At 42.6% G+C, this 24,437-nt stretch overlaps 1 protein-coding gene across 3 annotated transcripts in view; it reads left to right on the top strand.

Annotated features, from left to right (window-relative positions):
• The window catches only part of fbxw7 (F-box and WD repeat domain containing 7), a 127,195-nt gene that overhangs the window by 40,565 nt on the left and 62,193 nt on the right, over window positions 1–24,437 (top strand). For 2 of the 3 annotated variants that reach the window (XM_072463983.1, XM_072463984.1), the window contains exons 3-4: window positions 2,448–2,696; window positions 3,579–4,073. In XM_072463983.1, the coding sequence (XP_072320084.1) occupies window positions 2,517–2,696; window positions 3,579–4,073 (675 nt within the window). In that variant the 5' untranslated portion in view covers window positions 2,448–2,516. Of the gene's footprint in view, window positions 1–2,447; window positions 2,697–3,578; window positions 4,074–11,101; window positions 11,396–24,437 lie in introns of those variants that run through there. The other variant, XM_072463985.1, reaches the window with a different exon arrangement.

Genomic DNA, 24,437 nt, shown 5'->3' with positions numbered 1-24,437 from the left:
ACATACTTTCAGTGCCAATATCGATACATTGGGTGTAAATACTAAGCCATGCACACACGTAGGCGGGTATTTATATAAACGCATATCTGGCAAACTTCATTTTATAGAAAGTATTAAGTACACTCAACATCGTTTTCATTATATGTACATCCACACAAACCCGTATAATTGCGTTCTTGAGCGCGGTCATAAACATGTCAGACCAATAGTTGGCGGTGTTTTCCTAAAAGTTCGACCCGATCCATCAAATGAGCCTTTTCTCGTCGTCACTTCCGCAAAACACGAAGCATGGCGCCAGGTAGTTCATTTGTGTGGAAGAGCAAAGAGGTGGAATTGTTTTTAAGCTTTGAGAAAAAGCATTTGTACAAACAAAAGCGACACACTTCTCAAATGGTCCACGTTGTCCACTGTCAGGCATAAACAACAGCGCAGATGTGACATGTATTCATTCAATTGTCGCAGGTAAAATCTTCACTTTGAGTTTTCCGAAAACGCAGTTTTCAAGGGCCTAATCCTCCGGTTATGTGTGGACGGCAGGTCAAATCGTGGAAAAATATACAGTTTCTTCCGGAGTAGAAGTCGCACCAGCCAAAAATGCATAATAGAGAAGAAAAAACATATACAAGTCGCACTGGAGTATAAGTCGCATTTTTGGGAAATTCCTTTTGATAAAAACAGACATTTCATCTTGAAATGCACTTTAAAATAATAACGGATTAGAGAACATGGTGAATAGGTCTACGTATGCTAACGCTAACACCTTCAGCTACATGACGCACAGACAGAACTGTGGTAAGTGTCTGGTATGTTAACGTAACATATTAACAGTTATTCAGATAACTATAGCATAAAGAACATGCAAACAAGTTTAGCAAAGCATCAGTTTGACCCCAAATCACTAAATCCATTGAATTCTTCCTCTGTGTCACTTCTAAACAACTCAACAAACTCTGGAGGTAGAGGAAGTGCAGATTCTTCTTAGAGCGCCTTCCTGCGGTTGCCAGTTTGAAAATAATGAATAATATCACATAAGTCGCGCCGCAGTAAAAGTCGACAATAAGTCACAGCTTTTTTCATAGTTTTGGTATGTGTTTTCTCAGATACCTGGCTACATGTGGACCTGGCCTTAGCCAGTATCGGCCATCAGCCAATTTCAGATAATCGATTGATATTGCGCACAGACTCGGACCGAACAAATACAATACAGGAACAGTATTTTGTTTAAATCTCTATTATTTATCAGTCCTCGTTTGATCAGAGCGACTGGTGCATTTGTATTGTATTGCACCTTTGATCATAGACAGTGGGCACGCTTTGTATGCTGCCCACTCGGCCCACTTCCTTTTGGACCAGTCAAATCCTGAGTCACACAGCCAGCATTATCTCTCACTGTCAGTCCCTCAAGATCTGTGCTCGAAATCCAATTTAAAATTAGCACCGAGCCCACACAACGTCTCCTTCCAATGTAAGATTTCTGATCATGATTGGCATTTTAATCTTGTTTTTAAAGCACTGAATATATCGCTAGATGTTTTATTTTGCGGGGTAATTGGTCATGAACATGATTCAGACTCCAAAGTGTTATGGTTTTACTTTTATGTATGCTGTGGTTGGCAGGGCTGGTTACTATAGCGCTTCAATGTTGTGTTGGCTAGATTTTTGCATGACTTATCAAACAAAAATGTAATGAAATGTATTACAATATCGCTATACTAATACTACTATGGTCAGTGTCACTATTTTGAATGTATTGCTGTGAGTAACCTGGACATACATCTGTAAATATGTTGCTTTACTGAAATACCAGAGTGAAAGTACTTTGTGCAGGACTCAGGAGTGACAGCTCCCACTCTGCACTTTAACATCTATTTCCTGTTCCTTGAATGTCTGTCACTTGATGGGAAAAGACTATTTCCCTCTAGCACCTATTGTCACATCACAGATAGTCACAAGATGCTTTAGTCTGTTATCATATTATGCGACAGTTTGATCATATATTTGATAGAAATTGTGAACGGAATTTGCAAATCCCAAAGATTACCATTATTTAAATGCTTTGCAAGCTACAAAATATCCTCTTATGTATAAAACTCTGCCGTTTAGACAACATGAGATTCTTGTATTAGTTTAGCAGTTCAGATTGAAGTATTTTCTCACATGTTGAAGCCTCTGAACGTGAAACACAATATATAATTATTGCAACATAAATCACAAATCCCATTACAACGTTTGTCAGAGAAATCACATGCTTTGCCAAAATGGTTCAGTTTGGTCATAATTTTTTGGTCATAAAGTTTGGTCACATGTTTCTACCTTCATGTTGGTCACATGTTTCTACCTTCATTTTGGTCACATGTTTATACCTTCATGTTGGTCACATGATTCTGCATGTAGGTCACATGTTTCTGCATGTGGGTCACATGTATCTTCTTCTTCTTCTCTTCCAGCATGTCAAGCCCTTCTCCTCCTCGGACAGCCTAGCGAAGGTGCAGGAGGTAGCAAGCTGGCTTTTGGAGATGAACCAGGAACTGCTGTCGGGGGACAGCAGCAGCAGGCAGAGTCGCAGAGCTGGGGCCCCGGGTGGGACGGGCGGCCGAGGTAACGCCTCCTCCACGGCCAGGGCTCCCCAGCAGGCAGGGGCCGATGAGGGCGATGAGGATGAGCACAGGAACAGAGTGGTGCTGGAGGAGCAGAGGGTAAGGACCATAGAACAAGGATGGATTTATGTGCTGAAACGAGTCTTTTCACAAAACATGGATCAAATTAACCACAAGAGGGCATAAATATGACTTCATACCCTCGTTTGGGAGGCCACACTAGAAGTTTCTAATGGTTTTAATTATAGAAGATACACGCAATATTCTAATTTGTGAATAGTATCACATTATTATGTTTTGATATATCTGCCACTTCTAATTAATGTGTACAGCTTTCCTCTTGGTTCAGGAAATTACTGTTCATCATCAAGTAATTTACAGCAGAAGTTAAACAGATTTAAAGACTAGGAGGGAGCACAAGATGGATCTGTGAGGAAAATGTCTCATGAAGTGTAAACATGTAAACAAAATCTATATTTTAGAAAACCACCACTTAAATAGAAAACTATTGTTCTTTTCCCCCCACAAAGGTTAAAGGAGATACTTAATATTGAGCTGTAACATAAGGCGGTCATTTTACATCCATAATATTGATAGAAACAGGCCCATTGACTTCCTTTTCAAAACTGCAGCATTTATAAGCCCCGTCTCTTCATTGTGACTGCTGCTCATTGGCTGTAACAAGCAGCACGTTGTCATTTACATGTTTTTGACAAATGGTTCATGACATTTAAACAGAACCCTAAATGTCCCTCAAAGTCTTAATTTAGCAAATAAGCACAAGTAAGTACAAGGATGTGGGCGGGGACTAGAGGTAGGTGAAAACAGTAACTTTCTGAGCACCTGAGCCTCAGTTGCAGGACAAAACAGGATTACTCAAACGTGCATCAATACAACACAACACAACTTTGAACTAATGATGAGGAAAAGCTCATAAGTTGGTTTAATATGTCTCCTTTAATGGTGTGTCTTTGTGTGCAGCCTGCGGCGTCCCAAGTCAACAGCGAGGGAGAACAACCATGGTCCTCCAACCAATCCGCCGCCAACGGCCCTCACCCGGAGCCCGAGCCCAGAGCGGAGGAGGAACGGAGCGGCGAGGTGAACGGGCGGCCCAAAGGAGCGGGCCGCTGGTCCTGGAACTCCCAACAGAGGAGAATCAGGGGCCAAGGACTCGGCGAGGAGGAGGACGAGGAGGAGGAGAACAACAACAACAGTCACCTGGAAGAAGACGTGGAGAGGACCGAGGGTGGGGAGGAGGAGGATCAGGGGAGGGAGGAGGACGAGGAGGAGGACGAGGAGGACGAGGAGGACATGGACCAGGACAGCGACGACTTTGAGCATTCAGCCGAGAGCGGTCGTGAGGAGGACGAGGAAGAGGAGGAGGAAGGCCCGCTGTCGCCCTCTATAAGGACCAGCATGTCCGCTCCCAACAACCTGGACTCCAGCCGCACGCACCAAAGCTCCTCCAACAAAAAGGTAAGAAACGCTACTCTGCGGGACTAAAATAAAACATGTTCTGTTCATTCCCGGGAGTGCGAAACGACGAAACGACAGCAATCGGACAGGAGCGTTTGTAAATGGGTCGAAAATGAAAGAAAAACCCAACAAATGAAACAAAATCGATTTAAAAACTGCACATTTTTAAGAGTGTGTTATCAATACCAGCGTTTGTGGTCCTACTAAGCTGTCACTAGCAAGCAACAGCTAATGCTAATAGCTTTTGACCGAATGTTGTTTAAAAAGGACTTGTTAGATCACACAAATGAAGTTTAACTTGTGTAACAGAGCTTCACACTCCCTGCTAATGTGAAATTTGTCAATAGGTGGCAGTGTTCTGATTGCAAATGTAGTCCATAGTCCAGGAAATTAACTTTGATCAAGAATATGTTCAAGTTTAACATTTCTCTACTCATTATACAATCATTCTCGACTGCATAAAAAAAACACTTTTTGATTATTTCTGCTGATCAGGTTTGTGTTTACTACAAAATTTCTGATTCAGCTAATGATCTCGCCACAAAAATATGATTATACAGTGCGTTTGCTTGCGTTATTGTTTGCACCTCGTCTTTGCAACCTTTTCCCACTTTCTTCATCGTTTGCCGAGTTAATTTGAACACAGCGCTGCCCCCCGCTGACGGAACCCACGCAACGCAGCATTCGGTTTCCTCCGTCAGGTGTCTTCACTGTTTCCAGCGCTCGTAGCAACAGCAAACGACACATTCGAGTCGTCAGTGAATAGCGCCGAACGCCCCCGACGCATAACTGCTCCATTCAGGTGTCAGATTTCCGTTTTCGGAATGTGTTTGAACCTGACCCGTGACTGAGGAGAGACTGGCTCGAGGTCTTAACGCATTGTCTAGTCCGGCTTTAACGCGGCTAAACTCGATCACCTTTGCCGTTTTATTGGCAAATACTATGCGCCTCTCGAAGTCGTGACCCCGAAATGCCCGGTGCTACGACGTGTCCTCCGCTCGAGTGAAGACGAGTGCAATGAAGACATCTCCTCCGCCGCGTTCCGAGCTCGTCAGCACAAAGTCGGGCTGTAATTCACTGCTATATTTACACCTGCGTTGTCATGGTTGTCATGGCAGGTTTTTAAAGGACCAGCGGCTAAATGCTTACGACCCAAGCTGTTTACTTTGGGCTTTGTATCAGTTAAATCAATGCCACATCTGACTTCATGAGAGCTCTTAATGTTTGTGTTCCTGTGCTGCCCCCCTGTGGTGAGGCTGCAGTACTGTAAAGCATAGGAGCTGGTCAGAATGAACAGGAGAGTGGAATTCTTTTAGCCAATTCTTTAAATAAGTGTTACTATGCGCGTTGCCCGTCCCCAGTGTTTTTGTCATCACACCACACGGTTCAATACTCTGTGGACATTTCCAACTTAAAGTGCTGATAATATGCATACAGATTCTATTGTTTTTCTACTTGTGACTTGGTTTGGTGGGAAATAGTTTGTACACGGCTTTTGCTCTGTTCTGTTCTGATCGTACTTATATATTCAAGCCTCTTTTACACACTTGTTTCTTACACATATTTTTGCCTGCCCTTATTGTATCATAGTTTATATATGTTTTTGCTGTTATTGGTCGTTGTCTGATGTTGCACCTTTTCGCCGAAGCAAGTTCCTAGTTTGTGACTTTAGGTCATGTCATTAACACAGAATATTCCATGAAAATGCAGAGACACTGGCCCTACTCTACTCTACTCTACTCTACTCTACTCTACTCTACTCTACTCTACTCTACTCTACTCTACTCTACTCTACTCTACTCTACTCTACTCTACACACTGCACACTGCACACACAGAGCATGAAGCGCACAGGCTGAACACGAGTTCTGTGACAGTCTGCACATCAGAGTGTTGAAGTCAAACAGCCGTCAGCTGTTGAGCCAGTGAAATGACTCACAAAGCCACAGCCCAGTTTAGTGTTCTTGATGAATGGGCCTCAAACAAATGAGAACAGGCTTTTAAAAGTGTTGTTACCTCAACAGTTTGCATTTTTTTTAAGGATTTACTTGGCCCTGTTGGCTTCAATGGACACTATAGTGTGACGTGGGCCTGAGGAAGGACATGCTTTTCCTCTGTATCCTGTTAGCACTTGCTGCTACGTTGCTAAGGCTCAAGCCCTTACTGATGTGCCAACATTACAGTAAAATGTATTTGTGGGGGTGACATTGTAAAGGATTGGGACAAACGGCTCGTCGTGAGTATTGGGACAGGGCAAACCTCTACATCTGTCACATCTGCTGCCCATGTCCAACCAGGACATACTATTATAAACTTAATTTTTTATTTAAAAAAACTTAGCAATATTCAAGTAGAATTTAAATATAATCATGTTAAAAAGTGTTTCATATGCACTTTAAACCGGTGCTGCTCTGGTTGACTCCTGAGATCTGAACCTCCACATGGACTAAAGAACTTCAACTCAAAACAATGTGACTGTTTTAAATGTGATGTAAATAACTATGTGGGACAATGATCTCTCTCTTTAGGTCTTGGCACACAGGCTCAGACCTGCAGGTGTTTTCTGATTGGCTCACGGACACATTGTGCCAACAGGCCATCCATGATGTTAATATTCCTATTTACCCCTATTAATAATCTTTATACTTGCAATGTATCAATTGTGAACATTTGTTTTGGATTCTTTCTAAAGTCACAAAGACACAAGACATTTGCTGTATGTTGGGGCAGTGGGCAGTGGGCAGCGCAGCGGGCATGAGCCGTGGTTAGGCTGGTGTTGATATGTGTATACTGTGTTATATAGATTATCCCCTGGGAGCGGTTGGTATGTAGCTTTGGCAGCTAGCAGGAATGCTAACGGGACTTTATGGTTTTAGATGGTGAGAAATCTTTGTTTAATGATTCAAATGTTTCTCCTCCTTTTGGGTTAGTTCTTGTTTAGAACACCTTATCCTTGTTGTAGTTGTTTGCTTGGATCTGGTGACATTCCAAAGACCAGATGTTTTCACATGTTGTTCTTGGTCTGAAAAAACAAACAGTACTTTTAAAGAGATAAACCCCCGTTTGAACCGGTCAGGCAAGTTTCAGTGTTCGGTGACCTGCCTGTGTTTACTGTGGATAACGCCATCTGAGAATCTACGACGTGTCCAGGAGCCACAAGAGGAGCGTTCTGATTGGCCCCAGTGTTCCTTTTCACTTGTAATTTACAATTTTAGCCTTTTAGCCTCCATCTTTGGTCAAAAGCCAGTGAATGTGATGATCCCATGTGCTCATGTCGCACTCGGGACTAGTTTATTATCAATCCCATGCTTTTTTGTTCACCAATTCGTCCTCTCTGCATAGATTACCCCCCTTGCCCCGTCTGCTGTTGAAGAAGGGTATTGCATACATATTTGTCACTGAAGTGGGAACGCTTTTACAGAGGGGGCGGTGCCAGGAGAGACAGTTTAAATTTTATTTTGTAACGCCCAAAATCACAACAGCAGTTTCCTCGTAGAGACAGTGAAAAACAGATTAAACAATGTTCATAGGGACTTGGCAATGTCCGAGCATCCGGTGTCCTTAGACAAATGTCCTAGTGTCCCATGTCCTTAGACAAATGTCCCAGTGTCCCATGTCCTTAGACAAATGTCCCATGTCCTTAGACAAATGTCCCAAGCTCCTCTGTCCTTAGACCCTCCTTCTCGGCCAGGAAAAACTACAAAACCTTCTTGGGGAAAAAGTAGAAACCTGGAGGAGATCCGACTCCCTTAGACGGACAGGTGGAGCTGGAACCACTCAGGAGGAGGACCAGTTCTTCCTGGCAGATGAAGAACCGTTCATATGGAAGAACCGTCTATATGGAAAGTTGTCTAAATGTAATAATGTATGTATAAAGTGTTTATTGTATACAGTAATTCGATAAAAGATAAAATAAGCCTTTATTTGTCCCTCAATGGGGAAATTCCAGTGTACAGTGTTGACCAGCGCTATTGGTTGAATTGAACAAGCGATCGATCTCCTAAGTTTTCCTGATTTTAAAAGCATACTATTGCGTAATGCTCATACTATTCTCAGATATGGTGGCATTAGGTACGTTTACACGATTCACCAGGGACTTTTGGTATTAAAAAGTTCTTCCAAAGCCAATAAAACTTTGTGCAGAACGCTGAGAGGAAATGCAATCAAGGCCGGTTTGTTATTAGGATTCGAAAATGAAATGTAAAAAAATACTCGCAGGGCTGGAATCCGTCTGAATTCCAATTACCGTTTCATTTCACAACATGTGTAGCCATCTGGAATCTACTTCTAGCTGTATAAAAAAATGTGAATTCAAGTTTTCATCTTTGTTTGGTCAAGGTGTCAATATCCATGAACAATTGTACACAACACAACACGTTTTTATTGCTATTGAGGAAATCTTTGTGTGACGTGGAAACGAAAATTCAAACACAACTCGGGATATCAAACCTGGAACCTTCTTGACGTGAGGTTTCGGGCTCTTAAACGATCTGAAACTAGTCATGTGAACACATATCGATACCTTTCTTGAGCAGTTTTAGAAATATCTTCTTGAGCCGGATCAGAACCGTATGGAAATATGAAAGAAACCCCTTATCTAATGCTGAAAAGGACATTCTCTTGTTCTTTGAGTTTGGATCACTTGCGATGACACTATTCTTTTCAGTATTTCGGGTTTCTTGAAGCTATCCTAAGATGCCGACGTTAAAAACCAATGCATTACGCTGCAATTATGTGAAAGTGACACCGACCAGCGCCACTCTTCCACTCTTTCGATAGCAACAAGCAATAATAAAGCTACGTCTTATTACCGTGTGTTTTCCCCCGCACATGTCGACGAGCCTCTGGTGCGGCTAATGAGATTCTTTAGCCGGGAAAAGAGCGCGCTGATGTTGCAGGAGGCGTCTTCTCCCACACTGGGCCTGTCACACGCAGAGCAGCGGCGCCACAAAGCCGCTGCCTCCCCTTCGCCCACTTCCACGCGGCGCACCGTACACCGCTCCCGCTTTTGACAACATTTAGTCATTTTTCAGCTCATTATACGCCGACGTCCACCTCCGCCCGTCCCTTTGAGAGATCCCCGCGTAGCGCCGCCGTCCTCCCCGCCTCTCCCGTTTGTTTTACTGCCCGTCGCTGACTCGAGAACTTTTTGTGAACTTTACTTTTCGGTGCAGGGTTACGGCCACACTAATGAACCGTACACCTCGCTTTACAGGATGGCACGACGCAGGGGAAACAGTGACAACATTTGATATCTGCTTGTTAAAACGCCTCGTGTTGGAGAGGGCAGAACATGCGTCCTCTGTCCTGGCTGTTCAGCATGTTGTTTTGTCCACGGCCTTTTCCCCTGCTGTACTTAACCGTCACAATAATGCTTGGACTAAAGGGGATTTCCTCCGCTCACAATGTACAGTGCGTGTTCTACGTAAAGTACAACAAAGCAGCAGTGTTTTTGTCTCTCTTACGACCATACCTGACATTGTTTTGGTGCTGGCCTTTGTTCATGCTCCAGCCACAACCCAGTGAAAGAAGGGATTTTGAAACAGTTTCTTTCTCCCTTTTCAGTGTCCGGATTGTATATTTTGTGTAAAGTTTCCCCTCGCCACTGATTTACTACTAAGACGTGTTGAAGCGTGTCTGCCGTTTTGCTCTTGGTCACCAGAGGGAGACAGAACTTTGCATTTTGTAGTGTTTGGTTTCTGTTCTGCTGCACTGTACAGATGCACTGCACTCATCACCTAAAACTCCTTTTTTTGTTGTTCTTTGAGTGAGTTCCATCTTGGAGAGAAACACTCAACCAGATATTTGTCAGTATCTTTAAACCTGCAAAGATTTTAATTATTTCGTAGATAAATTATTTAGAAATGTGCTTGATGATTGCGCAAACTGAAAGCGTCACTTGGCCTCTCAAAAAGAACGATATTTGACACCGAAGAGGTTCCACAAAGCCTCGACTCGGACCTTTGTACAAAGCGTCATGACTTGCGCTTTCAGCAGAGGCCGGGCACGTTGCGAGAGGACCGGTGGAGCGTGTCTGTCAGATAACTCGATGGACTAAGATTAGTCTCAAAGCTCAAATAACCTCCACATGCTGAGGACACGGAAGACCCTTATTACACTCTAGCGCACGATGCGTTTCACGATCAGATTGTTGCATTGAGCGACTGGTTCATCTAAACGTTCTACATTCATCCAGACAGCTGTCAATAAGGCGCCCGCTTGCTCCGATTGTGCTAAACATACTCAAGATGAAATGCCAAGTACTGCATAACTTGTCCAACTGTCGGTGGGTCGCTTCAGACCTGTGGCGGCAGAGATGTCCGGGCACGGTAATCTGGTTAAACAATGGCAGATGGACAAATGGAAAGCGCTTAAGCCGTTTAGATGTCATTTCGGGATGTTTGCGTAGACCCAAGCAGACGGAAACGCTCAGACCGTCTCTCAATTGAATGCGGCGATATCACACTTTGCCGTTTGTCGGTCGTAGCGTTGCGCAAAGTGAATCCGTGTTTATGTGCATGTGTCAGACCCACAGTGCTTGGCAGCTGTGTGATGGGCTCCTGAAATATCCTCTCCTCTCTTTGCTGACATGGGCCGACTGGCATTCCTGTCCGCCGGCTCATCAACCTTTAACGAGAGCTTTAACCGGCCTGAGCAAACCACGCAAGTCTCTGCGTTTTCGACGGCTAAAACAAAGCTAGATGTGTCGTGACGAAGGATGACGGGAGCCCTTGAAGGGAGAGGGCCAGCCGGAGGTCAGAACGAACGCAAAGAGGAAGTGCCCCGGATGGAACACGTGTGCGGTGGGATGGGACTGTCCACATTCCACAGAGCGGGTCAGGAGAGCAGATTCCACTGCTCTGGGAGAGGCCACCCGAGCGTCTTGTTTAGGACCCTGACGCAGTTGCTCCGCCCACCTGGCCCGGGTGCACAGTGACGTCACACACACGAGATATTTTAAAGGGTACAGTCGGCTCCCGCAAGACGAGCCGGGCGCAGATGCAGAGTGTGCAGTGTTGGTACGGCGAAAGCAGTAAGAAAAGTTGAAAAGGATGAGGAGTCAAAGTTGCCGGGACATGACCCAATAAACGTCTTCTCTTTGCGATGCTGCGGAATTGCCCTATTCCTGGTTTCTCTTCGGCCAGTGCTAGGAGAAAAGGACCCCATGCCAGTGATAAAGACAAGAGTTTGTACGTGCCACTGGAGAAACATGGCCGGGACGTGGCAGACCCTCGGGACCTGGTCACACAGAACCCCCCTCAGAAAGTCCTCCGGATCTTCAGCTTCAACATCATTGCTCAGGTGCCTTTCTGCCGCAGACGGGTGAGTAGGTCTGCACATTACTCGGTCCACCCCATTTTTATTTGGCAACTGTGGTCATAAATGACTAAATGCTTTTACTTTGAGCAATAAATCTAATGTATCTACTTGCGTTGCAACACAGAAATGTCCCCATCGTGTGGACAAATAAAGGCTTATCTTATCTTAAATGTATATTAGTTATTTAATAGACTCAAGCATCTGTCATTGACGGGTGATGATTTTGATTATTTTGTATATAAAATGTTGAATACCTCATTTTTTATCAAGTGTACTTCTACTACCACATTCCATGAAGGACTCGACATACACCCATAAACGGTTGTTTATCGCTGCGGCTATTTCTGGTTTGAATATGGTTGCGTTGCACCAGTTGATGCAAATGTAATACTTGGCTTTTAGCTTTGAAATATTTCTTTAAAAGGCTCGACGTTTGATTTTCAAGAGCATCAAATATTGATCAACTGTTTTAGCAGGCAAATAAGTGTTTAACATTTCATATGTTTCTTGGTGGATTAGTCACGTCTCATGTCTCATAACTTTTATATTACCCCAAAAAGGTATAGGTGTGTATATATAGTATAGTATAGTATAAGATAATATAATTTTGTATTCTAAGACAAGACTCTTGGGAGTAGATAGTGCAGTTACATGATCAACCTATTACCTCTGCTCATTCCCGAGCTTTAGGTTCAAAGCAAGACGAGCTGTGCCTCAGACGAACTGTCCTTTGTGCAGCCGCCACAGGATTAGCATTGTCCACAATGCACACGGCTGTTTTTAATCAGTGTTGCTCAAACTAAAATATGTGCATGGCTGATTTGATTACACTTTGCAGTCTTATTATACCCTGTAAAAATATTATCGTGCAACAAACCAAGAAGCTCAATACATTTTATTATAATCCATGTTTGATGTCCTTTTATAATATACACAATGTTACCACTTTGGTCCCAGAAGCACTTCTGTGATCATCTGAGCTGAGGAGGTCTGCTCTTGTACTCGTGGGCTCTACGGTGCATGTGCCATCTGACTCCAGTGAGTGGCATAGCTGACATTTCACTGGATCTCAGCTTTTTGATACACCTCAACCTGGCACAAAGTATCTCATACAAAGTCAGAATGCACGCTGCTGTTTATATAGGACGGATAATATGATTTGTCCTGTAGTTAGACACATAAATATAGATCCAGCTCAGGAGTTTGTTCATCCGGGTGAGTAGTTTTGCATATGTGCTGCAGCTTTAGCCTTCAGCCATACGCACATCATGTTTAAATGAATCTATTCAGTTATACTTTGTGATTGTGGAGTCCTAGAGTAAGTAATAAGGCACTCGTTTCACAAATGTATTGAGATTTAACTTCAACAAAAATGTCACTTTTTATAACATCACTTAACTTAAGGAGCCAATTTCAATGATTCTGAACACTGAGTAAATGCTTTGGTACCATAATCAAAGTCTCTCAGGGCTTATGCTTTATGATCAGCCAAACAACAGTCATAAAAATACGCACATTAGTTTTGAGTGCATCAGCAGGTGCACAGACATTCTCAAACCTGTCAACTGCATGTGAAATGTGACGAGATTGTTCACATGGACTCGTGTTTGAATCCCTGCAGAACGTTCCCACGTATCGGCTCTTATCTCGGGCTCATAATGGGCTTCCAGCTGTTACGGGAGATGGCGATGGCGGGCCATTAGCCGCAGTTGCCTGGGTTGCGGTGTAGCTTTCCCTTCCCACCACACCCTGCCCTGTGAGAATGCGGGTAAGGAGATCCGGACGTGCCCATAGAAGCTATGCCTATATCACCCTCGGCTACGAGGAGGAAGATGCATTTGCTTCCCCTATAAACAGGTGCCATGGGGGTGTAAAAGCTTTACTGGAGCCTTTGGGAAAGCATGTGCTGTTGGCGCGCTAATTAGGTCCACTCATTCTGACATGACTTTTTTATTTGAAAATGTGTACATTTACTCCCATCTCTGCATAGTGGTAAATAAGGAATGGAACCAATTTCTAGCTGCAAAATAAAGCATTAAACAACACAATGGGGTGCTGTTAATGTACATTGACATGCTGGTTGGTAGATTTTAGTCCCTTTTACTTTCTTTTTGACTACTTGCACCTAGTCAATTCTAAATCTACAAATTAGCTGGAGGGCTACTATCAGTGGCACCAGAGGATCAAAGCTGGTGAAAACATAGACTTTTTTCATCAGACTTGTTCTGACCTTGTAAGTGTTACAATTGCACTGTGCAGTTTAGCATTGTTAGCCATAGTTACGATTGTTTTTAGCTTCTTACAAACTTCTTTACTTTTCAGTTCATAAGCAGATGAAGCTCGAGCAGCCATTTTGTATACACAAAGTTCCTGGCAACAAAGGCTTTGAGTTTTTTTTCCAGGACTCTTGGTGCTGTCCTGTTATTGCCATCTTAATACCATGAAAAATAGAACTAGTTCATTTGAAACTTTTCACAGAAGTTCACATGTATCACTCATTTACATAATGCATTCTGAGCGTACAAATTATTGACCACGATGAGATTATAAACTCGTTTTCCAACTTTCAGTGAGTTGTGCCACCACAGTAAACCTAACAACAACTAGCATGCTAACGGCACACTTCCTCCTTTGCGAAGGATAAAACATTCTATAATTAGAGACGGATGGCACACAGCTGCCTCATTTTCACTCCCAAGAGCTGCTTTTCGAATATATATGTGCTCAGGCCAAACATATTTGCATTAATTACATGACACAAAGTAAAGCCCCTTTTAATTTACACTCTGGGCACAGTATGTAAGCCCTTTGTTGCCCCTGTCAACCTCATACTGCCCCTGCACAGAAGCCAGTGCAGGTTTGTAAATGGAAAAAGCTGTGGCTTGAGTTCACCTTCATCCCAGAGGAGTCCTCGTGCACTGCGTGACAGCTCCAGTGACCCGATACTCAAGAGGCTGTTAATAGGAGGGCACCTGATCTAATGTGAGCGTCGTCCTTACCATTCACATTTCAGCTAATCTCTATCTTTGCACTTCAACTTTTCTGTGTCATCGTGTGACTGCGGAGCAAGGCAAAAGTCGAATAAAATAGATTTATTACAAAACTTTTATATCATTGATTTTGGGAAAGGGCTCAGTGGGGGACTATTGTTTTAATAAAGAGGCTAACCAAGTTAAATTACAAGCATACCCCAGAGAAATGCAAGACACAACCTTTTTTATTGGCTTGTTTTCATTTCAGATATTGCTTCTCAGTACGTTCCAATGGGCAAACATGTGATCTTTACAGGGAATTAAGTTATCAATGATACTTTTTAAGCAGCATGCATTGCCTCCATCGTCATTAAACACCTTCAACTTTGAAGGTCTTCTTGGATTTGACTTTTGCGTCGAGTTTTCACTTGTTTGAGCGACGCCCTTTTAGACTCCGAGCTTCAGGGAATGGTCTTCAGATGCGAGAACCCTTCCGACCACCGTCCGCCGGTGTACAGGGCCCCGCTTCCCCCCCGTCGGCTGCCGAGCAATATCGTAGTCGACAGGACAAGAAACTGATGCAATGCCCTGTAACGGGCCGCTGTTGAGTTGGCGTCAAACTCGAGACATTTCCTTCTTGGTTATTATTTTCTGTGTGTAGCTAATCATGTTTTTAACTTCAAAGATTCTGTTTAAATATGTTTTTTTTTTTTTTTTTTAATCTTTAACCCGCACATGATCTCAATTTGAGCATCACCAGTTATTTTTTTTGACCCAAAGACGCAACTTTTGTCCGTTCGCTCTACTTGTTCTGCCGATTGTTGGATCCCGCTGCCCTTGGGCTCCAAATAACATCGAGGGAAGAAGGCATCTGGCATCGGCTATTCTGAGAAGCAGAGCCATACCGGGGAGCGTACGGATCCGGTCAGCTAGCTTAGCCAACTCCCAACATCCGCCAAACGGGTCAATTTACCCCGCGTTTGGACACCTGAACGGGCTCGCGTTTAAGTGGCACTGCCCAAACGATAATCCTGTCAGTAACGGGCAGTGGCTTACGTGTATGTTTCAGTATGTGCAGCAAACATGTCGGTGTCATGTCCAGACAGCATCAGCGCTTCAACGTCTTCATGGAGATGTTTTAGCTTTATGTTCCGCAGTATGGCGTTCCATTTGGAGACGAGCAGGCGATGCTTCCAGGCAGAGTGTGCTATCAGATCAGTATGTTCACTGTAAGAGTTGATGTTTTATACAAGCAATATCGCCTGAAATTGAATAAATGCAAAATAGATCAGTTTAATTCCTGATTGTAGAACGTTAAGTTATATAGTACACCTTTAACCATTTTGGTGTTTTTTTTTTTTTAATTACTTTTTATACTTTTCCCCCCAAACTATAAAGATTTTAACATGCAAAGTTAAAGTAAAGCAACGGTGAAACAGTTGCTATAACAGTTGCTATAACATCTGCTATAACATCTGCTGTAACATCGGCTGTAACATCGGCTGTAACATCGGCTGTAACATCGGCTGTAACATCGGCTGTAACATCGGCTGTAACATCGGCTGTAACATCGGCTGTAACATCGGCTGTAACATCGGCTGTAACATCGGCTGTAACATCGGCTGTAACATCGGCTGTAACATCGGCTGTAACATCGGCTGTAACATCGGCTGTAACATCGGCTGTAACATCGGCTGTAACATCGGCTGTAACATCGGCTGTAACATCGGCTGTAACATCGGCTGTAACATCGGCTGTAACATCGGCTGTAACATCGGCTGTAACATCGGCTGTAACATCGGCTGTAACATCGGCTGTAACATCGGCTGTAACATCGGCTGTAACATCGGCTGTAACATCGGCTGTAACATCGGCTGTAACATCGGCTGTAACATCGGCTGTAACATCGGCTGTAACATCGGCTGTAACATCGGCTGTAACATCGGCTGTAACATCGGCTGTAACATCGGCTGTAACATCGGCTGTAACATCGGCTGTAACATCGGCTGTAACATCGGCTGTAACATCGGCTGTAACATCGGCTGTAACATCGGCTGTAACATCGGCTGTAACATCGGCTGTAACATCGGCTGTAACATCGGCTGTAACATCGGCTGTAACATCGGCTGTAACATCGGCTGTAACATCGGCTGTAACATCGGCTGTAACATCGGCTGTAACATCGGCTGTAACATCGGCTGTAACATCGGCTGTAACATCGGCTGTAACATCGGCTGTAACATCGGCTGTAACATCGGCTGTAACATCGGCTGTAACATCGGCTGTAACATCGGCTGTAACATCGGCTGTAACATCGGCTGTAACATCGGCTATAACATCGGCTATAACATCGGCTATAACATCGGCTATAACATCGGCTATAACATCGGCTATAACATCGGCTATAACATCGGCTATAACATCGGCTATAACATCGGCTATAACGTTCGCTACGGCGTTCGCTACGACGTTCGCTACGACGTTCGCTACGACATTCATTTGGCCGCATACCTCGCAGGTAAACGTCGTAGGCGGACGTGTTCATCGGCGGCGTAGGCGGATGAGTTCAATCCAAGGCTGCGGCGTTGTCCCGTGGTGAGGGGGACGGTGATGAGCGAACACATGCCACAGGCCTGCCTCAAGGCTCTGACATTTCCCTCTCCAGATACGCAGCGCCTTCATGGATGTCACTGAGCCTAAAGACGGCTTTATAAATACACACGCGAGGAACAGCAACACCTTTTACCTTTCATACGCCACGTGGCTAAAACCAGAACACAACACAGTGCTATTACTTACGTGGCCGCTAACCTTTCTCTGATAGTTGCACAGAACCCCTTTGAGTTCTTGGCTTTAATGTTGCCGCTGCCCGCTTATCTCGTTAATATGACATGAAACTTTTTTTTTACATTCATAGTGCTAAAAGTTACATAAAATCACCTTTTTTAAATTGTTGTTTGGAAGAAGTGCAAAAGCTTTGAGAAGAACAGGACCTTGTGAACTGCTTTCAATATGTTGAAACTGGCAAACAAAGGCTCCAGACGCCAAAATGATGGCGCTCGTTAGAATGCTTGATTATCTTTTTATTCAGTGTTGTACACAATGACAAAAACCTGCTGTCGGTCTAATGTTGTTCTGTCCTGGACCGTTGATTTGCTGTCTCATTTGTCCAGTGAAACATGCAGGTCAGTCAGGTCACCGATGATTCCTGTACTTTAGCGTTCGAGCTAAAATGGCGTAGCTGTAATTGCTATTAAAAAAACGCTAATGTACATATAACCAGTTTTACCGATACGTTCCAGCTAATTTACTTTGAGCGTTGGATTTGCTTTGGAAATGCTTTGCTCGCGAGTCTTTAGATCTCCGCACATCAAATGCCTCAAAGCCACATTTGTGTCATCGCTAGGGACTCAGAACGAGCGAGTACACTTCTAAACACGTGTCTTGATACTTTCCAAGCATTCATTTGCTCCATGCGAAGACGTTCCGCCTCTTCTAGCCTAACGAGGTAGACGTTCCGCGTGCACGTTCTCTCTGAGCGTGACCTCCAGAGGACGATCGCGGCGTCCTGCTGCATGTGGTCCCGGGTGAAGACAGCTCCCGGATGGACTGCTGCCCGGCTGTAACCGATGCCACTGTCTGCATGCCACGTTTAATCTGTATATAACCTCTCCGTCTGAGGGCTCCGTGTGTGGCCTCCCACCATTTTGTGTCCCGCTCGCTTCACACTCGTAGGTATTCGAGGCAAATTATCGTTGTAATTTCATTTCAAGTGCTTTCTTGTGAACAGAATGTCTGTGGTAATATGTAAATTTTGTGGTGTGATTGGACAAACATAGCTGGGTAATGAACCTTGTCATGTCACTGTATACATCAGAGGGTTAAACGTGTGCTGTTTGTCAAATATCTTAATAAAATACCTTAATTGTAAAGGAATATGGTCTCTTTTTATTTAAAATTTATATTAAAAATATATAATTCAAATGTTTATTCGTATGCCATAAGAGGTGGGCAAAATGTTGACATTTAGATTACCGTATTTTCCTGACTATAGTATAAGTCGCACCAGCCCAAAAATGCCTAATAGAGAAGAAAAAACATATATAAGTGGCACTGGAGTATAAGTAGCATTTTTGGGGGACATTTATTTGATAAAATCCAAGACCAAGAACAGACATTTCATCTTGAAATGCAGTTTAAAATAATATTAGATTAGAGAACATGGTGAATAGCTGTACGTATGCTAACGCTAACACCTTCAGCTACATGACGCACAGACAGAACTGTGGTAAGTGTCTGGTATGTTAACGTAACATATTAAGTTATTCAGATAACTATAGCATAAAGAACATGCTAACAAGTTTGCCAAAGCATCAGTTTTACCCCAAATCACTAAATCCATTGTATTCTTCTTCCTCTGTGTCACTTCTAAACAACTCCACAAACTCCTGAGGTAGAGGAAGTGCAGATTCTTCTTCTGCGTCACTTAGAGCCTAGAGCGCCCTCTTGTTGTTGTTAGTGTGAAAATAACAAATAATATCACATATAAGTCGCAATCCGGCCAAAACTATGAAAAAAGGCTTATAGTCCGGAAAATACGGCTTATCATGAATGTTGTTTTGAAGATATGCACATTTGAACCGCAAGTATATCATTTATTGACAAAATGCTGCACAAAGAGCTGAATAAAAATACATATTAAAGAGGCATGTTGTAAACTTGAAATAAGGAGCAATTTTTACAACCATTTCACACTTATCTTTCAATTAAACCTCATTTTTAACACATTTATGCTATCGTTTTTAGGATACTGCCAACTCCCACATCCCATACGTTTTATACTGTAGAATATAGGACCAAACCAGTGCACGTGACCTCTAGAGCATGTTTAAAGCGTTCGCACTCTTCAGAATCGACCTTGGCGTGTGTGTACCTCAGGCTCTGAAGAGGACGGCCACATTCAGCCCTTAAATAGCTCTGTCACAGGTACAACGTGAGAATATATAGATTATGAGCCGTGAACTTCACATGGCCCTATACGTCGGAAGGCTTAACGCATCCCAAAAGGCTCTGATGTGAGAGCCGTGAAATGCTATTATGGAGAACGCCGTTTGATCCTCTCGGTTCACAGTTAAAGTGCCCCCTACAGGTCGGACAACTCATTGATCTAAAATGCCGTTAAGATGAATGTTTTTTTTAAATGAGCTAAAAACTATAAAAACATGATCACAGAATAGCACCAGCAAACACTGGGCCAAAACTCATCTAATGTCCCAATGTTTTTCTCTTCAACATATAAAAACATATGAGAGCAACTTTATTTTGTTGAATTCATGTTTAGAGAGTCCAAAAAGTTGTTTCTTTGTGTAAATTATGCAGACATTTTGTCTGGAGTGAGTGTACCTAGTGTGATGTCACTTCCTGTCATTTTCTACAGATATTTCAACGTTTTCTCCACAAATACCTGCTCAATTTGGGGTTAAACTATAATTTATATGTACTACAGGTATAAATACACCACATAAAGTCAAAATTTGAAAATCGTAAATACCCGTCATAGGCACTTTAAATGTTGATCCTAGTGTTGATACTAATGGAGTAAATGTTAATATATTCAAATGATTACCGTGTTAGTTAAATGCTCACTTCACTTGTTGTATTCTGTTTAATGTCGGCCAGTGGAACTCGTTCATTTGGATTTCCTGTATCGGTAAATGTTATTTCTGGTCTTATCTCTAAGCAACACAATCAACACTGCGTCCCTGACTGTCCTGTCCACTCACTGTCCAGGATTCATGAACTGTTTTTCAGCTAATCCTTGTTTGAAAATACGGCTACCGAGATAACTAGATCATTCTTTTTGTTGAATTGAGTTTTGGAATGGTTGTGCCGGTCATGATACATTGTTACTGGACTGACTGGTGTTGGCGTCAGCATTTTTGACAACTAAAAACTGAATCACCACTTGTAATTGGCCAATCATCTAAAAATCTTGTGGGAAAACAGTGGATCTACAGTGATTTGAGTCTATATTTGTGTCTATATTTGTATTGGCGTAGAATATCCCGTTTGTTACGTCCATGTGAACTGATGCTTTGGTAAATAGATAGTAGCTTCAGAAAGTTTTCAGACTTTATTTACTGAAATGAATAGTGATATCTCTTCATTTTCTCTTCACATTTTGTATATTTTCGGTCGTAGTAGTGGTAATGGTTCCCGACCGTCTTCTCCAGCGACCCGTGTATGACCCGCGGAGACACTGACCCAAACAAATGAGTATCTGGTCAAATGTTTATAGAAACAAATTGTCATTCCTTCATTATAATTCCCTCTATAAAGTTTGGAACTCTTTTTGAAGAAACTCCTCCTGAGAAACGTCATGGACTTAATTTTGGGTTGGGAATTACTGCTATATATTTTACTAAAGAAAAGAAAAAAAGTTACATCTCTGTTTGCACGTGGAACTGACTAGTGATAACAATTTAAATTATTATTTTACTAACACATTGAAGATTTTAAGTTTGCACGATCAAAATCAAGCGTCTTTTCTTTTTGTGGCTTTGGTGTGGGCGATGTTGACACAAATCCACATTTTTTGCAACATCTTCTAAAGTTTGTGCTAAAATGTGCCAGTAATATCTTGGTTTAGGATAAAGTTTTGAATGGACCAGAAAATGGACCAGAAAATGAACCAGAAAATGAACCAGAAAATGAACCAGAAAATGAACCAGAAAATGAACCAGAAAATGGCAGAAAAATCGCTTTATACTAAACAATTCTGTTCAATTTATCGTTAATCAACTCTTTTGGTCATTCTTAATATTTTTAACTACAGCCAATACAAACGATACACGATTTTCCCCGTTTCCATCTTCATAACGCCAAGATTTTAACCGTAGTTCGTTACATTTCCCACTCTAATATTCCGTCTGTTCCATATTAAAGTGTAGTGTTCTGTGGAGTTATCTTCTCAACCACACACCATCGCTCCTCTGACCGTTCCAGCTCCAGTTTGTTCCGTTTTATCCCAAACATCCAAATAGCTTCGTCTTTTCTCCCCCCCAAACGCTCCGTCTCGCCGCAGATAGCGCAGCAGTAGGCGTCAGTCTGCAAAATTGGTGGAGCAACAGAAGAACCAGAATCGATTTCTATAAAGGCAGAGAATTGCTTCATCACCCACACAGTGTTGCATCGCACGCCCACCGCCAACACCTTCATCACAGCTCCGCCGGCGAGTACCTGTGTGCCTTTTCTCCATTCACTCCAGAACGCAATGTTTTTAGATCATTCTCTTCGGCAAAAACTCCCAATCACCGTGTCACGATTGCTCGAATATAACTCGTCTCTTCAGAGTGAAAGTGCAATTCTCAAATCGTCATAAACATTGCTCGACCCGCCCGTCCCGCCTGCGTTCTCTTCAGAAAGTTCTGGAGTCGGACCATAGGGGGCGACGAACGAACTCGCCAACCACGGCCTCTCAAATATTTTCAGATCATTCAGTACACAATATATAACTTGATTTACCTCCGATTCATAGGGTTTGGTGCGTCGCTCGTGGACTCGTCTCTCAGTGTTATTTTCGTGTTATTTTCGTGTTATTTTCCCCTGTACGCCGCCACGTTTGTTTAGACACGAACTGACTTGCACACTTTACCCTTAGAACTTATTCTTCTTCTCAAAATGAGCCCCGATTCAAGCGTTTCTCTCACTCTGAACCTTTGGAGACAAATCTGTGACTCTTTGTGACGCTGAGACTCAGAGACGAGTCAGAGGAAAAGCACAGTTTAAACTTTCTGTGGTAAATATAAGTCTGAGTTTAAAAAGAATGGTCCGAACGACGCTTGTCCGGGCTTTTGTTCACTTTCCCATTTCAAAAGCTGAAGCTAATTATACTTAAAAAGACATTTAGCGGCTTGTAGTAATTGTCAAAAGTCCAGGCGGAATCCACATAAAATGAATTTGAGAGTTATTTATTTTTTGATTTGTGGGTTTGGGAACAATCGCAGAACGTTTTATTTGACTGAAAATGAGTGAGTTACAGCTTTAAACTTATGCTCAACATCACTAGCAGCTCGATCATTTCCTACTATCAGGTTGTGGCTAAAAAGGAATAAAAGAAGACGTCTGAAGTCCGAAGTCGGGACTAAGAAAAATCAAGAAATGGCGTTTATCTCGGCACTGACGTTTTGAATCAAATGATGAATGTTTGCCGTTTCAACAAGCAATATCACTCTCATGTTGATCTCTTTGTACTACCAAATGTAGTCATCATTGTAAACATTTAAATAATTCCTTTTCCTCCCCACCTCGACAAACTGGGACACTCTGCGTTTCATTTACTACTGCAAAAAGAGAACGTTTCGCCTTTGTCGTTATCTATGAAAGTTGAAATGTTTCCCAGTTGGTTCTTCTCTCTCTCCTTCTCTTTCACCACGTTTCCTCCATCCGTCTTCACACAGCTAAGACTAAGACATTCACAGATATTCACAAACTGCTTCCCTCTTTCCACCCAAACTCAAAGTGACTGTTTATTGCCTCTAGAGGGCAGCAAACCTCCAGAATCACGACTGACCAGCAGCTCTGTGGCTTTTACTCTGCAGTTGTCTTCAGTACCATGTTTATTTTAATTTATGCCTCAGCGTCCCCAAGAACAACTGTTTATTATTATTTTTTTACATTTTGACCTTACGGATCTAGTTCTTGTCAATACTTATCATTTTCTGCTAGAAGTGGAAAAAAGATTTGAAACCTACTGAGCTAACGTAGAAAACTTGTGTAATCCGACTATTTTTTATGAGGCGATATCTGATATTTTTGCTTGCTGCTGTGTCCAATATAGATCTGATAGAATTAAAGATATACACTTGATGTATTCTGGACAAACGCGGTATAAACGCAGACCGAGGCTCTGCCAAAAAGCATATCTGCACTGAATATTGGACGTTTTAAAAAAAATGTATATTGTCCCATATAAATGCCGCCTGTCGCAGTAAATACGCATTATAACATTGTTTCATAGATCCATTCAATGAAATACTGCGAAAAACATTAAATTAGGACTGTCACTGACGATTATTTGAGTAGTATAGTACTATATTTATTTCTATTTTGCACATTTAAATACATTGTTAACCAAATAAAGGTTGAAACATTGTGACTGCAGGATACTTTCATATATAAGTGTGTCGAGTAAAATCAGAATCACTGTCCATTCTATTCAGTTTGATTCAATAATGCCACTGTCTCTGTCACAAAACATCTTTTCATATGCGTTTAGAATGTATAGATGATCAAAACACCACCACGTTATTCTATTTACTCTTGTACAAATCCAAACTAATTGCCAGTCTCTTTTCGTTTGTGCTTTGAATGGCTCGGGATACTTTTCTGCCTCTTTGTACTTGTGAATAAGAGTACATTTACTTCTCTGGCGTACAAGCTTTACAGTATATATACTTCACATACATGAGTAAAGAGGGCTGCTCCTTCTCCCGTCTCTGCTCAGTTTCATTATTGTGATAGATGATAATAAAGGAGAATCCATGGCTACATTAGATTTCCAGCTCCATCTCCTGCACTAGCATATCAAGTCCTTTCATTTCAGCTTTATGTAATTAGCTCGACCTCATTGTGCGGCTTGTATCCCCGCCCACTTGTTTATCATTGCCCCTGTGGAAAACACCACACAATTGCCAACAGTTTTCATTAAACTTCCCAAATAGAACATTTAACCCGGGGACGCTTATTCTGAAATCCTATGCCGACTGTTCCTTTGCAGTCGACCGTGCTGCAGTGCGATGTAATGGGGCTATTGCCTGTAAACCATCTCGTTGTAATATAGAATGGGTAAAAAACGTGTGGATCGGTTTACACACCGGTTCTGTCCTGCTCTGCCTGCTTTATTATGGAGCTATCTGGGGATTTATTCTCAGCTGAGTCAAACAGACAAAAGCAAACATCTCCTATAGAGACGGCCTTGGAACATCTCTTACGGCCACAGAGGCGGCCACAGGCGGCCACAGTGTCGGATGTTTGACGTCACACAAACTGTGTCTGTTTTTATCCTTTTATGA

This window comes from Eucyclogobius newberryi, unplaced genomic scaffold (genome assembly GCF_026437365.1).
Source record: "Eucyclogobius newberryi isolate DKJ021-1_F unplaced genomic scaffold, fEucNew1.0.hap1 SCAF_4, whole genome shotgun sequence".
NCBI classification, from domain to species: domain Eukaryota; kingdom Metazoa; phylum Chordata; class Actinopteri; order Gobiiformes; family Gobiidae; genus Eucyclogobius; species Eucyclogobius newberryi.
This window is presented reverse-complemented; position numbering and strand designations above follow the sequence as displayed.